The 14,187-nt window shown below is 35.0% G+C and overlaps 1 protein-coding gene across 1 annotated transcript; it reads right to left on the reverse strand.

Moving 5' to 3' along the window:
* Positions 1-1,365: 1,365 nt before the first annotated feature.
* Positions 1,366-1,872, reverse strand: LOC121729046 (achaete-scute complex protein T3-like). Its single transcript, XM_042117434.1, has one exon. It carries the CDS (start codon positions 1,870-1,872, stop codon positions 1,366-1,368), a length of 507 nt encoding a protein of 168 aa, XP_041973368.1.
* Positions 1,873-14,187: the final 12,315 nt, after the last annotated feature.

Consider the following 14,187-nt stretch of genomic DNA (forward strand, 5'->3'; position numbering starts at 1 on the left):
GAAGAGGAAAGGTTGTGAATTTAAGCCACGAAAAATTGTGAAATTCATATAACGTCATTTATGGATGGCCCCTTAGCGATATCATATCGAGCAACCAGTAGATATGTATCTATTAATCGCGCGGCTGTGCTCTTAATTTCTTGAGTTCGGTTCAAGATCGTAGATGCTATGTCAAAGCAGGTGCTACCAAAATTCGTTTTGCATAACTAAAATGCTTTATCTATCTGATTGTTATCGATCTCGGCCTTTTAGATTTTCCATTTTCGGTTAGTGTGGGAATTTTCCGGAAGTTGGTTTTCCGGTAGACTCCAGGTAGAAATCCGATCTTTTCCGTAAGAGACCGCGACAAAAAAAATCAAATAAAATGCCACTTTATTACCTTTTTTTAATGTAATAAGGGGGCAAACGAGCAAGCGGGTCACCTGATGGACAGCAACTTTCGTCGCCCATGGACATTCGCAGCATCAGAAGAGCTGCAGCTACATTGCCGGCCTTTTAAGAGGGAATAGGGTAATAGGGGAGGGTAGGGAAGGGAAAAGGGTCCCTACCCTTTCCATAAATTTATATGTATAATGTAACCTTTTCATCAATTTATATGTGAGTGAGTTTACCGGAGGTCCAATCCCCTGATTGGGCCTCCGGTAAACTCACTCGGCGAAACACAGCGCAAGTGCTGTTTCACGCCGGTTTTCTGGGAGCCCGTGGTATTTCTCCGGTCAAGCCGGCCCATTCGTGCTGAAGCATAGCTCTCCCACGTTATAAACCTACCTAGGGTTCGTTTTACTCTACGGCCAACAGTCTATGACATCACAAAGCAGCGTTGGCATGGGTCGCTAGGCCAATGTCGATAGAAAATGAAACCTAGCCTAGATCAAAAATTGGTATTTTATTTGATTTTTTGTGAATTTAAGAAATAGGTACCAATAAGTAACTATGGGATTGTTAACTTTCTTGATTACTTAATACTTAATTGTATGTTTTGTGGATAAAAGTATAATTTAAATTAAATAAATTTAATTATGCAATATAATTGTAAGTAACCAGTGTCTAGTATGATTTTTATTTAATCAAAAACTTCAATTATTAAGTTTAAAAATTGTACTGATTCAAAATACTGAAAAAATGGGTCTTAATTAAATTATAATCAAGGGATCAAATCAAAAGAGATCAATACACTAAAATTTGTTTTATTTAAGAATATATTATGGTACAACAGTCTGACAGTAAGTGGGCTTTCTCATCTTACTTCTATATTTGTATTACATACATTTTTCTTTAACAATATTTTATATTTACAAACACTATTATTTACAATTTTCTACGTGTGACTAGAGTGAAAATTATACTACACTACCAACTAAAATGTTACCATAGAAAGTTAAACAATTCACTGTTAACAGGGTTGGTTTCACTGGTGTTGTAGTTGGCGTAGTCGTCCGAGTAGCAGGAGGCGGAGTAGCCCTCGGACGTGGCCGGCGAGGGCACCGACTCAGCCGGCGAATACTCGGCGTAATCCTCCATGTAGGTACCGTCGATGGAGTCGAGCTTGGCGTCGCTCTCCTCCAGCAGCTGCTCCATGTATCTGATGTACTCGACGACCATCCGGAGAGTGTCGACCTTGCTGAGCTTCTTGCCGGAGCCTCGTCTTGCGCCGCCTGAGAGGGTTTCTATGATGGCGGCCGGCAGCTTCTTCCGCAGCGCGTTGAAACCGTCGTTCACTTGTTTGACGCGGTTCCTCTCGCGTGCGTTCCGTTTCGCGATGGAGGCGGCCTGCGCCCCCGAGTATACGCCCTTGTAGCTGTATTTCCTCATGCTGCTCTCGTCGTTTGGCGCGATCGGCACGAACTTCGATTGGTTCTGGTAGGTGTACATTTCGAGATGCGGTGAGATGGGCACGTAAATCGTGAATGCGTCTCCAGAGTTCGGGAGGCCCTTTTATACGAGATTTGTGCCGAAAAAAATGGCTTACCCTTAGCGTTTTTTGCCCCTACCTGGGCCTTTCGAAACCCGATCGGCTAATACGTACACGTGCCGATTACTGGAAATATTTTTGGTAACTATTAATTAAAAATAGCCAGAGGACGATTTTATCAAAAGGGTTTAATTTCAAAGATTTATTCGAAAATGTATATTACCTTGCCTTTATAGTTCCTATTACTGTGTTTTCGTTTTTTTTATAACATACTTCCATAATGTTCAAGATTATTCTCGGGGTTTTCAAAAAAATAAAAAATATTTCCTAAGGAAATCTACCAAAACGTTTCCAGCATAGGCCTAGTGGGATCTATAATAATATTCCATACGTGTCATGGCTTTTCTTCATTGCTATAACGCGTTGAGAACGAATAGCATGTCAGCCACGACACTTATTTTGCTATTTGGTATTTCTGTGATTGCCACAACGCGTCGTGTGCGATTTCATTAGAGGCATAACACAAATTTCTCATTGTGAATGTTTTACTGTGACCACAACGCGATGTGAGCTAGTTTTCTTCTCAATGAGCGTTTTCAATCTTTGAGCGTAACATATATACACAATATTAAGGGTTTGATTTTTAACCGACTTCCAAAAAACGAGGAAGTTATATGTTTGGATGTGGATTTTTTTAAATTTTTTAATATTTTTTTTTAATTGCTGCGCTGCTATTTAAAATTTAACTGAACACATTTAATTGTTAATACAACTTTAAAATATACATAGAGCCTACAACAATCGGAATACCGTATCGATGTTTTATCATGGATATACCTACCGACTACACATAATAATACTATACATAATATTATTATAAAACAAAGTCGCTTTTTTTTCTCATGTCTCTTTGTTCCCCATAATCTTTAAAACTACGCAACGGATTTTGATGATTCTTTCAGTGTTAGATAGCCCATTTATCGAGAAAGGCTATAGGCTATATTTTATTACGTTAAGACTAATAGGAGCAAAGAAATAGAGGAAAATGTGGAAAAAACGGGGAAATTAATTGAAAGGACTAACTTGACGTTCAAGTTAGCCCTTTCAACTAATCTCAGAAACTACTGGTCCGATTTGAAAAATTCTTTCAGTATTAGATAGCCCATTTATTGAGAAAGGCTATAGGCTATATTTTATTACGCTATAACTAATAGGAGAATGTGTAAAAAACGGGAGAATTTATTTGAAAGGGCTTATCTCGCGAACTACTGGAGCAGTTTTCATGTTATTTGGCAAAGATAAGAAGTAGACCACGCGAAGGATCACAGGCTATCGATTTTAATATTTTTTTCAGTGGCTATATATTTTATACCCATGCGACACCGGGGCGGGTCGCTAGTATCAAATATACACTGTACACTCTTCTGTAACCTGGATTAGGTTTTTGTAATACGACTTAATGAAACATTTGCCACCTTTTACTTTATGCACATTGCCTGTATATTTAAATAAACTCGAAACAATACAATATATATTTTACAATTAGACCGAAAAGTATTGAATGAATAAGGTTATTATAAAATAAAATAAATTTGTTTATAATATATCAATAATATAGAAGTTCCTAACAAGCTGCGGAACCCAAAATATTGTATCGATATAACAAATTATTATGTATTTAGATCTATTCGGTCAGTGTTACAAATTTTTATTCATATTATTTTATCCAAATAATATTAGAGCAGATAACAATCAATTATATAAGAATATAAAACATATTGTGTCTTCTAATTTATATTTATATATTTATAATATAATCATTTGTTAATATAATTAAACATTAGTATATCAAAAACTTACATCTTACATATTTTATTGAAACCGTTTTAAAGTTGCTTCATTTTATAAGAAATATTAATAGTGAATAACAAGACAATGTCCTAACAAGACAATGTCTTTTATTCATTATCTATAAACATTTTATGATAATATTTTGTATAAAAATATATTTGAAGCATTAAAATGTAATTGTATAAACTTAATTTTAAATTATTAAATCAATATTAGATATTAAAGGTAATATTTATTTATTTGGGTGGAATAGGCTCCAAAAGTAGGTACTGGATCGATTACCTACTTAAAATAATATTTTTCCAAATATACTCGTAGAATCGACCTTGAGGAAGGATAAAGACTAATTTTATTTCAATAAAATGTATAGTTTCCATACTCGTAAGACTGTCATACTTGGCACGTACCAAGTAACGAAATTATCAAATGAACAACGAACAATAATTTAATCATATTCGCGAATGATGCAGTCAAGTCGCAATGAGCGTTGAACTCTTTTGCTCTACAAACGAAAAGTGGCATTCTTGTTTTAGCAGCTCGTAATCAATATAATATACTGTATTATATTATATTAATAATATTGATACCTGCATATTAGATTTACAGTATTTATATTGTCCATGGTCGTGTTTGTATTGGACACTAATATTGGGCACCATAAAAATATAGCTAGCCTGGTTTCAATGAATTTAGATTTGTATAAAAGCTAAACCTACTAAACCGTGTTTAGTAGGTTATTTTACTGTAAAAAACTTAATGCAAATATTTGTTTTGATATTTAATATTTTAAACAAGTGCTATTTGTTGTACACTTGTTGGTGTCCTAAAAATTCTTTAGAAGCAATTGGAAATTTATTACGGTTGCTCAAAATGGAGCTACATGTATTTTATTGTATTTACGTAGAATACAAAAACCGTAGCGAAAAGAGAGACCTAAGACAAAACCGACCTTAAGATTAAAACGTTAAGGACCAAAGTTTCTTCTTTAAACTGTCACAAGAAACTCACACTGTGCGGTATTTCAGTGAATAGCCGAAAAAATTACATTAATTTAGAATTAAAGGCGTTTCTATTTCGGTCTATAGTGAAGGGGCTCGGCTTTGTCATTCATTGTACTTTAAAAAGATCACTCGAAGAATGCGGGGCGAGCCATTGAGACAGTGGGTCGACATTGTTTAGAAGCCTTCAATCATCCCATTGACTGAGGCGCTAAACATAATTTAATAGACTCCGTGTCGCCCGAAGTACTTCGTGTTCACTTTGTGCCATTGATTCTGCACGGTTTACCTGCGACGATACGAAAAACATTACTGCGCCATTAACATAACCAAGTGACATTTGGAAATCTTACTTTTATGATGCTAGAACTAGATGTTGACCGCAAATTCGCCTTCTGTTCGTTTTAATAGGTCTGAGTTCTAATTTAATTTATGACGATACTAAATTTTATAATAATAATAATATAATAATAATAATATCTATGGACGCTTCACATCACGTCAGTCTGGCCCCGTGCTAAGTACCTGAAGGACTTGTGTTACGGGTACCAGACAACGGAAATATATTTAATAATTTTATACTATACATATATTTAAGATATTTATTATATGATACACATATTTAATACACATCCATGACCCAAGAACTTTGAAAACTTTTTGTTCCGTCGGCGGGATTCGAACCCGCGACCCCCGGCTTGTGCTACCAACGCGCTCACCACGGAGCCACCGAGGTCGTCAATCCAACTCATTTGAATGATTTCTTTAAAAGAGACGATTAACAGATACACTTTTGCATCTATAATATGTACTTCATTTAATTTACTAAACTTAGAGTTGAATTTATAGCTTCTGACGACAGATCAGAAATAAAAGGTGTCGTAATACTTTTCTTCAAAAATTACTTAGAGTCCTGATTAGTGAATAACATTAATATCGTAGTTAGTAATATTAGATGACGACCTCTGTGGCTCAGTTGGTCAATCCCGCCGACGGAACAAAAAGTTGTTCAAAGTTCCTGGGTCATGGATGTGTATTAAATATGTGTATCATAATATTATAATAAAAATTTTAAATATATATGTATAGTAGAAAAGCATTAAATATATTATGTCCGTTGTCTGGTACCCGTAACACAAGTCCTTCAGGCACATACCACGGGGCCAGACTGACATGGTGTGAAGCGTCCATAGGTTAAAAAAAATTTAGCGCCACATTCAGTGTAAGCTGAAATTATATTCACTTCCTATAAAAAATAAGAATCCATTCTACCTACGAGTCTTATAAAATGATACCTTCCTAAAAACTGCTGGTCCCATCAATCAAAAAGGCCTTCCTGCGAGACGCGAAATTGTGGGAGTGATACATCAGAGTATGAAGCGAGCACAATAGCGCCACGGGCGTGCACAATGCCATCGTCAAATAACATTTAGCCGGCCTACACTTTAGAAAATCGCAAAATGGAGACATCGAGGCGCAAAAACTTTATAAAAGACCAAAACGGAACCATAACCAATAATTACACTTTTGTTACTTATGTATTTAAACGCGAATCTACGAAGCTAACAAAGCACTACACTTTTGAGTATGATCGAAGACTTTTTCGGTCGTTGCATGACATTGTGCTATACTTTTAAATGCGTAAGCTTTAGTTTAGCAGACCTTAATGCTGTACCGGAATAATAATTAAAAGTTGTAAGTTACTTCATTGAAGATTCTTTTTTTAATAAAATAAGGAGTCAAACGAGCAAACGGGTCACCTGATGGAAAGCAACTTCCGTCGCCCATGGACACTCCCAGCATCAGAAGAGCTGCAGGTGCGTTGCCGGCCTTTTAAGAGGGAATAGGGTAATAGGGGAGGGTAGGGAAGGGAAGGGAATAGGGGAGGGTGGGGAAGGGAATAGGGTAGGTTATTGGGCCTCCGGTAAACTCACTCGGCGAAACATAGCGCAGGCGCTGTTTCACGCCGGTTTTCTGTGAGATCGTGGTATTTCTCCGGTCGAGCTGGACCATTTGTGCCGAAGCATGGCTCTCCCACGAGAAGATTCTGCAATAATACAAACTTTTAAGTTTGAATTATTAATTTTAATTACAGAAATGCCCCCATACAAAACTCGGTCACAGTTGTATGAAGTTTTTGCACTGAGACTATTTTCAGTTTTGGTCGGTCTCTTCAGTCCTACAATAATTAAGTTGTTAATGACAAAACGTTGACAACAGGCGCCATAGTAGTCTCTATTCGATCGAAACGTATAAGATCGTATGTGGGCAGAGCTCCTGTGATCTGTGATAAACCCATTCACCGGATTATAGTCCAAGATCGCCTGGATGCTGACATTTTCATTACGCAGCCAATACGGAATTTAATATTATGTTACAGTGCAAAAGATGAGTTGACTTTTATAGGACTGTCTGGGATTTTACCATTCAATTACATTTATGTTATTAGCCATACAAGGAAAGTAATACGCATTTAATTTGTTTATTTTTCAGTTGTGTTTATGTAACATTACTATTAACGCATTTGGACAATCGTAATATTACATAGTATAAAACAAAGTCGTCTCTGTCCCTATGTCCCTTTAAACGCTTAAGGCGGGGATCAAAAACGATAACCTTGCACACAACCAAAGACCAAGCGTATACGCATCGAAATAAGATTCATTTTAGCTTAGCAGTAAGTACTTGGGCGGATCTTCTCTATTTTTCATGTTTTTTTTAAATATATTTGGAAATAAATATAAAGAAACAAAATTGTTCGGGTCAAGAGATTTTAATATAGATTCACTAACAATTTATTCACATAAAATGTATAATTATCCTAGTTAATACTTATATTTCGATGAAATAGAGGTTTTTCGGAGGTGAGTTTGTAAATTAATTACAGCCAAAGTATTACGTTTTATTAAAATGTATATGGTTTAAGGTATTTTAAATATTGTGCTTTATATCTCATATTTTTTAACACTTCGTTTTTATATTAGAACTAGGTATACCGGGAGTCACGGAATAACAAATTGGGGTTTATCCTCGCCTTAAATCTTTGAAACTACGCAAGGTATTGATGAGTTTCTTTTAATAGATAGAGTTATTTAAGAGGAAGGTTTATTGTATAATAACATTCATTAAATTTAATAGTGGAAAAGTACTATTATGATTGGAGTTTCTAATGTGACGTCGTAAAAAAATCCTTTTTTCTGCTTACATTGCAAACGCAATTACGATTTTAATGAAATTTTGTATGTACCTTCTTTAGGCCTGAGAATTGTTTTTATATACTTTTTATATTGATACTTGAAATAATTTATATGGCATAACAACTTTTGCCGGGTCAGCTAGTTAAATGATATGATACTAAAACATGAAATTGTATTATTGGATTGCAGTATTTAAAATAGACACAGTGACGTTTCTTACATTGTAATTTATACTTCTGTAATGTCCCTTTAATCTACGTATTCAGGTAAAGTTATAAAAGGTAAGTTTTATGATTGGACTGGTACATACGATTCCCGCGAAGGTAGCTGGCTGGTGGTGGTCCGCAGACCGCAGTATCGGGAAAGTATTTGATCGATAAACTTGTAAGTTTAATTACAAAACTGGAAACGAAACGACGCTCAAAGACACCGCGGTCTTCTACACCCCTAATATGAACATTTGCATTGAATATAATTTTGTGGTGATCTTTTTAGCGAATAGACCATGTTGCTATTAATTGAATTCCACAAGTTGTATACCTTCGAACACCAGAAAAGTAATTGGATGAGTACGTAGAGTGGATTAAGCAACATACAAGTAGTTCACCTAACCCAAGCTCTATCTCGTCGCAATCGTAGAACAAAGACGGATCTGCAATTTAACCATATTACAGGAGAGCTCTTCAAAGATTTTGTGTCGTATTTTGTTTCATATTTTCAGAACATGTAATTTAGTTGACGTGAAATTTGGGCATGCGGTTTTGTTTTATCAATTTTATAATGTGATTCACAGTACAATTTATACCTAATTTGTGTAGTTTTTAAAAAAAGTCACATCAGTCGTTATTCCCTGGAGTATAATGTGACGTATGTAATGAACCGACGTTATTGTATGGAGTTGTGTGTATGGAGTATGGAGTAGTATGGAGTCAGATTCTGACTGATTCTGAATCAAGAAATTTAAAGCTTTGAACCTATTGTAATAAGAACTAAACAGTAATCATGCCATTTTAGCCTGTAGGCTGTACATTTGCATATTAGACTTTCGTTTTTTACTTGTTTGGTGTTAAACAAATAATCTCTTGAAACAAAAAAGTTACAGTATGTAAATTTTGCGGGTTTTTCAGAACGTTAACGAACTCTTTGTTTGTAAATAAAGTTTTAGTCGTTCAATTCTTTGTGTGCACGAGTGCAAGAAATAATTTCTTATTGCATTTTATGCAAACACGAAACACTTATTCGAATCAGTGCAATAAAATTAATAACGATAAAGTTTCTTCTGAAACATCTTAATTAGTTAATATCAATATTTTACGATGTTAATTGTATAAAAAGTAAAAAGCCAATGGAATGCTAAAAGTCAATGTTGTAAAGCGGTTAATTTATACTTATACTTAAGTTAGAACAGTCTTATTATAATAATTATAAAGTCGCGTTTTAAAAAAACTTCTTGTTTACACTTTTAATTTAATAAAGTTACTGATTTAGCAGAGATTAACCAAAGATTTTTTTTTAATAAATCCACTCATCACCAATAAACAATTAACAGAAGTATAATAATCATTTATTATTTGCATGGCACCATAATCTTACCTATTTGTAGTCCCTAGAAGAAGAATACTTCAATAATCAAAAATATATATAAAAGATATGGATAGTACATTATAATATGACATTATAAAATACAATTTCACATGCGTATGCGAATCCGAGTGATTCTAAAATGCCCTTAAAGCTAGTGTACAAATAAATATCTCAATTCGCAATATGACAGATGCGCTAGAGGAGGGTTTGAAGATGCGTTTGGCACAAGCCACCGTGGATCGCACCTTGCGCTGCAATCCTTTCACATCTGCGCATCTTGCGATGATTTTTATTTATGAATATGACGAATTATAACCTTTCATCTAGCACCACCTTCCCGGATGTATCGGCGGATGTAAAATGTATCACTTGCAAAAAATGTGCATCGTAACTTTGTACCTGAAATAGGAATATCGCGTCTAGGTATTGCGAATTTTAACTTACTGGAGCAGCACTTATGGTATTAGCTGAATTAAAATTACGTAGGTATCGTATCTGGAGATCTTTAAAATTATTACAATCGATGCAGATTCGCCGAAGCGCATCTGCGGGTGGTGTTTACTTGTTTGCAAAAAACTCGACCTATATTAGGTTTCCATTGATGGTTTATAGAGCGGCCATCAATCCTGCGCGGGCGCAGCTTAATAACGTTATCCCCGCGACAGTGCGCGGCCATTGTTGCGCAACATTATGTCCCCTATTGACATATTAGCTTTTTAGTGGCCCCTAATCTATTGTGGTTTTGTACTTGACGACGTTAAGCAAACACACTTCAATTTTTTTGTGTAACACATGTCTTCTATATAAAAAATAAAGGTGGTGCATGCTAGTCTTAACTTTTAAAGATAGAATGTGTTGAATATGTTAGATTAATAATATTAATAATATTATACCTTTAGACACCTTCATATAATTTCTTCAAATTAAATATTTGTTTTCCTTTAATGAATTTATTACTCGTTAGTTTTTGGTGACAATTCATGTTCTTAATAAAATTATGACATCCATTATAGAAAGTGTTAATATAACTTAATCTTCCAGTATCAAACGACCTATTTACTGAGACCGTAGCTTAGATTGTTCTAAACGGTATATCGCAGCCAACATCCCAATTTTCAGAATAATTTACAACCTGGTTTTCCCATAAATAAATTTCAGCACAATTTAAACGTCACAGAAGTGTTATGGGCGGTAGAGGTACATTTAGAGGGAAACGATACAGCAATTCGGATTGATACATCGCGTAATCGTTATATTGGTTTTGTGCGGATGGACTCGTCTGAGAAGAGAATCGACAAAGTCCGCGCCCAATGGTTTCATTGTTTCCTTAGTTTAGCCTTATTCTTTTATTCTTGTATAATCTATACATACGAGTATAATAAAACTGTAGAAATGACAATTTTGTACATTAAAGATATCCAAAAAATAATAAGCGGGGGCTGTTACTACATCGCTATAGAAGCCAAAACTGTGGTTAGTTTTTTGTCTGTCTGTCTGTCTGTCTGTATGTTTGTTCCAGCATCACACGAAAAGTACTGATCCGATTTGAATGCGGTTTTCGCAGATATATTTGTCTTCTTCCAACTTAACATCTGGTGTACAAAATTTTTTTCCCCTCACCTCTCTAAGGGGTTAAAAGAGGGGGTAAGATTTTGTACCAAACTTTTTTCTTCAACACGAAAACTACTGATCCGATTTGAATACGGTTTTCGCAGATATATTGATCTTCTTCCAACTTAACATCTGGTGTATATATTTTTTCCCCCAACTCTTTATGGGGGCCGAAGAGGGGGTCAGATATTGTATCAAACTTTTTTTTTAACATGAAAACTACTGATCCGAATTGAATATTGTTTTCGCATATATATTTGTCTTCCTCCAACTTCATATCTGGTGTATAAAATGTAGACAATCAACGTCATTGATATTTCAAAAGTCAGAAGGGGCCGGCCCTTTACGGCCGCAGCGTTATCTTCTTAATATATTTTCTGTCAAACTCTTCATTAAATCCATACTTACTAATATTATAAAGTGTGTTTGTCTCTCTGTATGTCTGTCTGTTACCTCTTTACGCCCAAACCGCTGAACCGATTTTGCTGAAATTTGGTATGAAGATACTTTGAGTTCCGGGAAAGGACCTACTTTTTATTCTGGAAAAATGTACGGTTCCCGCGCGATAAGCGCATTTTGGCGCAATGGAGTTGCGGGTGTCATCTAGTTATAGATAAGTAATCAATAAATATGTAACCTTTTTACGTTCAAAGTAACATAGAATAGTTAACGTAGAATAATTTACGGTACCCGCGCAACAAAACAAATGCCACATAACATCTAATATACTTATTACTTATTATCAATTATCGTCAAGTTGATACTGTGTATTTTAATATAAGAAGGCTTCTTAAAACTTTTTTGCTTACTATAACTTACAATCGACCGCTTAATGTCTGCTACTTAATTACTTTATGCTAATCCACGTTAGGCGAACCTTGCTGCTGTTTGCCTCCTGTTATGAGAGATCACTCACCTCTCGATCGTAACTCTTATTAATTACATCGTTAATATTCACGCTAATTAATAAGTTTAATAACTTAAGATATTTATAATCGCCTTCTCTTACCGGACTTTTTTGTGCCTATCATCCATATTGTTTATAATAAAAAATAAAAAAAATAACCAATCAATGAAATGTATCAGGCGGCGGGACAAGTATTTTAGTAAAAGAGGATTGATTGAAGTATTGAAGTAACGAACAAGACATTAGCATTTTACTAATGCCTGGGTTACACGGTGCGAGCTGACATGCGAGTTAGTCTAATCAGTATTTACAGAGGTGCAGCTACTTGCACCGTGTGACCGCATCGTAGCTCGTATGCTACTGTCATGTGCGAGTGGGTCAGTTGCTCGCATGCGAGTTACTATAACCTTTTTTTGTACACAGATGCAGTAACTGACAATCAAATTTCCGATTTTTCTAACCAGTATTTAATTTTATAATGTTTGCGTCAACATAACAGCTAAAAAACAGCTTGTCAATGAAAGAACAGTTTTTTACAGGAGCTTCGGTTTGTCTATGTTTCTTAATTAAGCATAGCTAATAGGCACTAATCGGATAAGTATAGGATAAATATTTTTTTGTTGAAAATGCATAACGAACACTACTCGTAGAAGGCAACCCTTTAGTGTAATCGCTAATGAGGTGCCCGAACGAAACGGAGCCGATACGACTGGAATGCGATCGCTCCGAAAGGGTAGACGATAGGAAAAGTGATTTACAGATACGGGGGCGGTGTTTTTAACAATAGGAAAGAATTCAAAATGTACAGTACAGTTTTTGTACGTTTCTCTAAAATTCTAATACACTTTTTGTTGAAACATCACTTTATCTCCGGTTAATATATCGGTCGTTTAAAGTTCGCTCGCGGCTATTTGGATAGCGAACGGTTCATTTGGGATCGGATCATCTCTCAGATAATACTAAACGAATACAGTATACCTTTTGATAAACAAACAGATATTTGCATATTTGGCTTTTTGTTAACCGCATACTAAGATTCGGTGGTCTTGATACGATGTCAAAAGTTTTTTATCTACATACAATTCGGTTATTTGCGATTTAATATTCAAATTTTCGTTGTAGAGATCAGAGAAAATGTATTATATATAAGAATAGGTATAATCTTATACTTTGAACAAAATTTTTCCGGATAAAAAGAGAAGTTGTTAAAGTGTACCTTATCATTGTGAAGCTGTGCGTAGGTAATTGAGCTAGTTTCTTAATTCTTTCTTCCTCTTAGCTCCAAGCAAATTTCTGTTCTCTATGCTTATTATCCTAAATATCTACCTACTTATATACAAAATATTATTGTTTGTTGAGTTACAAAGAATAATATTTTGTATATAAGTAGGTAGATATTACACTTGATTTAAAAAAAAAAAACAAGGTGAGAATACTTTAGGTTGTATGAGTTTTTAGAGTATTTAGAGTTCACGAGACGAATACAAACACAAAACATTTCTCTGTTGGCACTGCTTCTTTCACAGTGAATTCTATAATATAAGCAGATACATACGCACCCTAAATTATCACTTAGTTTTGTTACACCCTGTATAAGCCACTCAACCTTTTAAACTCGTAATATAATAATAGTCTTAACAAATCTTACTGCTAAGCGTACTGCATATCAAAGTATCAAAATCATTCGTTCCCGATTCAATATTTGGCCAAAAGAGCAACCTGTTTGTATAAATAATAGCTTAATTCTACGTTTCGTCGGCTAAGGTGCTTGGTTTCTCGGCTCGCCGTTGTCGACCGACAAATGTGTGTTATTACCAGCCCGAGACGTCTACAAATAACCGCCGATAACAATAGCAAATCCGCGCTGTTTGTTATTTTAAATACGTAATTACTATCCAGCAGCTCATTTATAACGAGTTTCGTTGAATGAGCGAAAGGAACTTTATGGTTGAAGTCGATATTTTTTTATTTTTCGGTGTGTGCAAAATGTTCAATAGCTATCGAAAGTGATAACGATTGATAATTTAGATAATATACACTAACAGTTAACACTAGATAAAATAGGTGCCTATATAAATCTACATCTAAAAATCGCCGGTGGCCTAATGGGTAGACCTTTGGTTCGCA

The sequence above is a fragment of the Aricia agestis genome, chromosome 7 (assembly GCF_905147365.1).
Source record: "Aricia agestis chromosome 7, ilAriAges1.1, whole genome shotgun sequence".
NCBI classification, from domain to species: domain Eukaryota; kingdom Metazoa; phylum Arthropoda; class Insecta; order Lepidoptera; family Lycaenidae; genus Aricia; species Aricia agestis.

Excerpts from the sequence above, each read along its gene's own strand:
- LOC121729046 (XM_042117434.1), bottom strand. The coding sequence starts at position 1,872 with ATGTACACCTACCAGAACCAATCGAAGTTCGTGCCGATCGCGCCAAAC.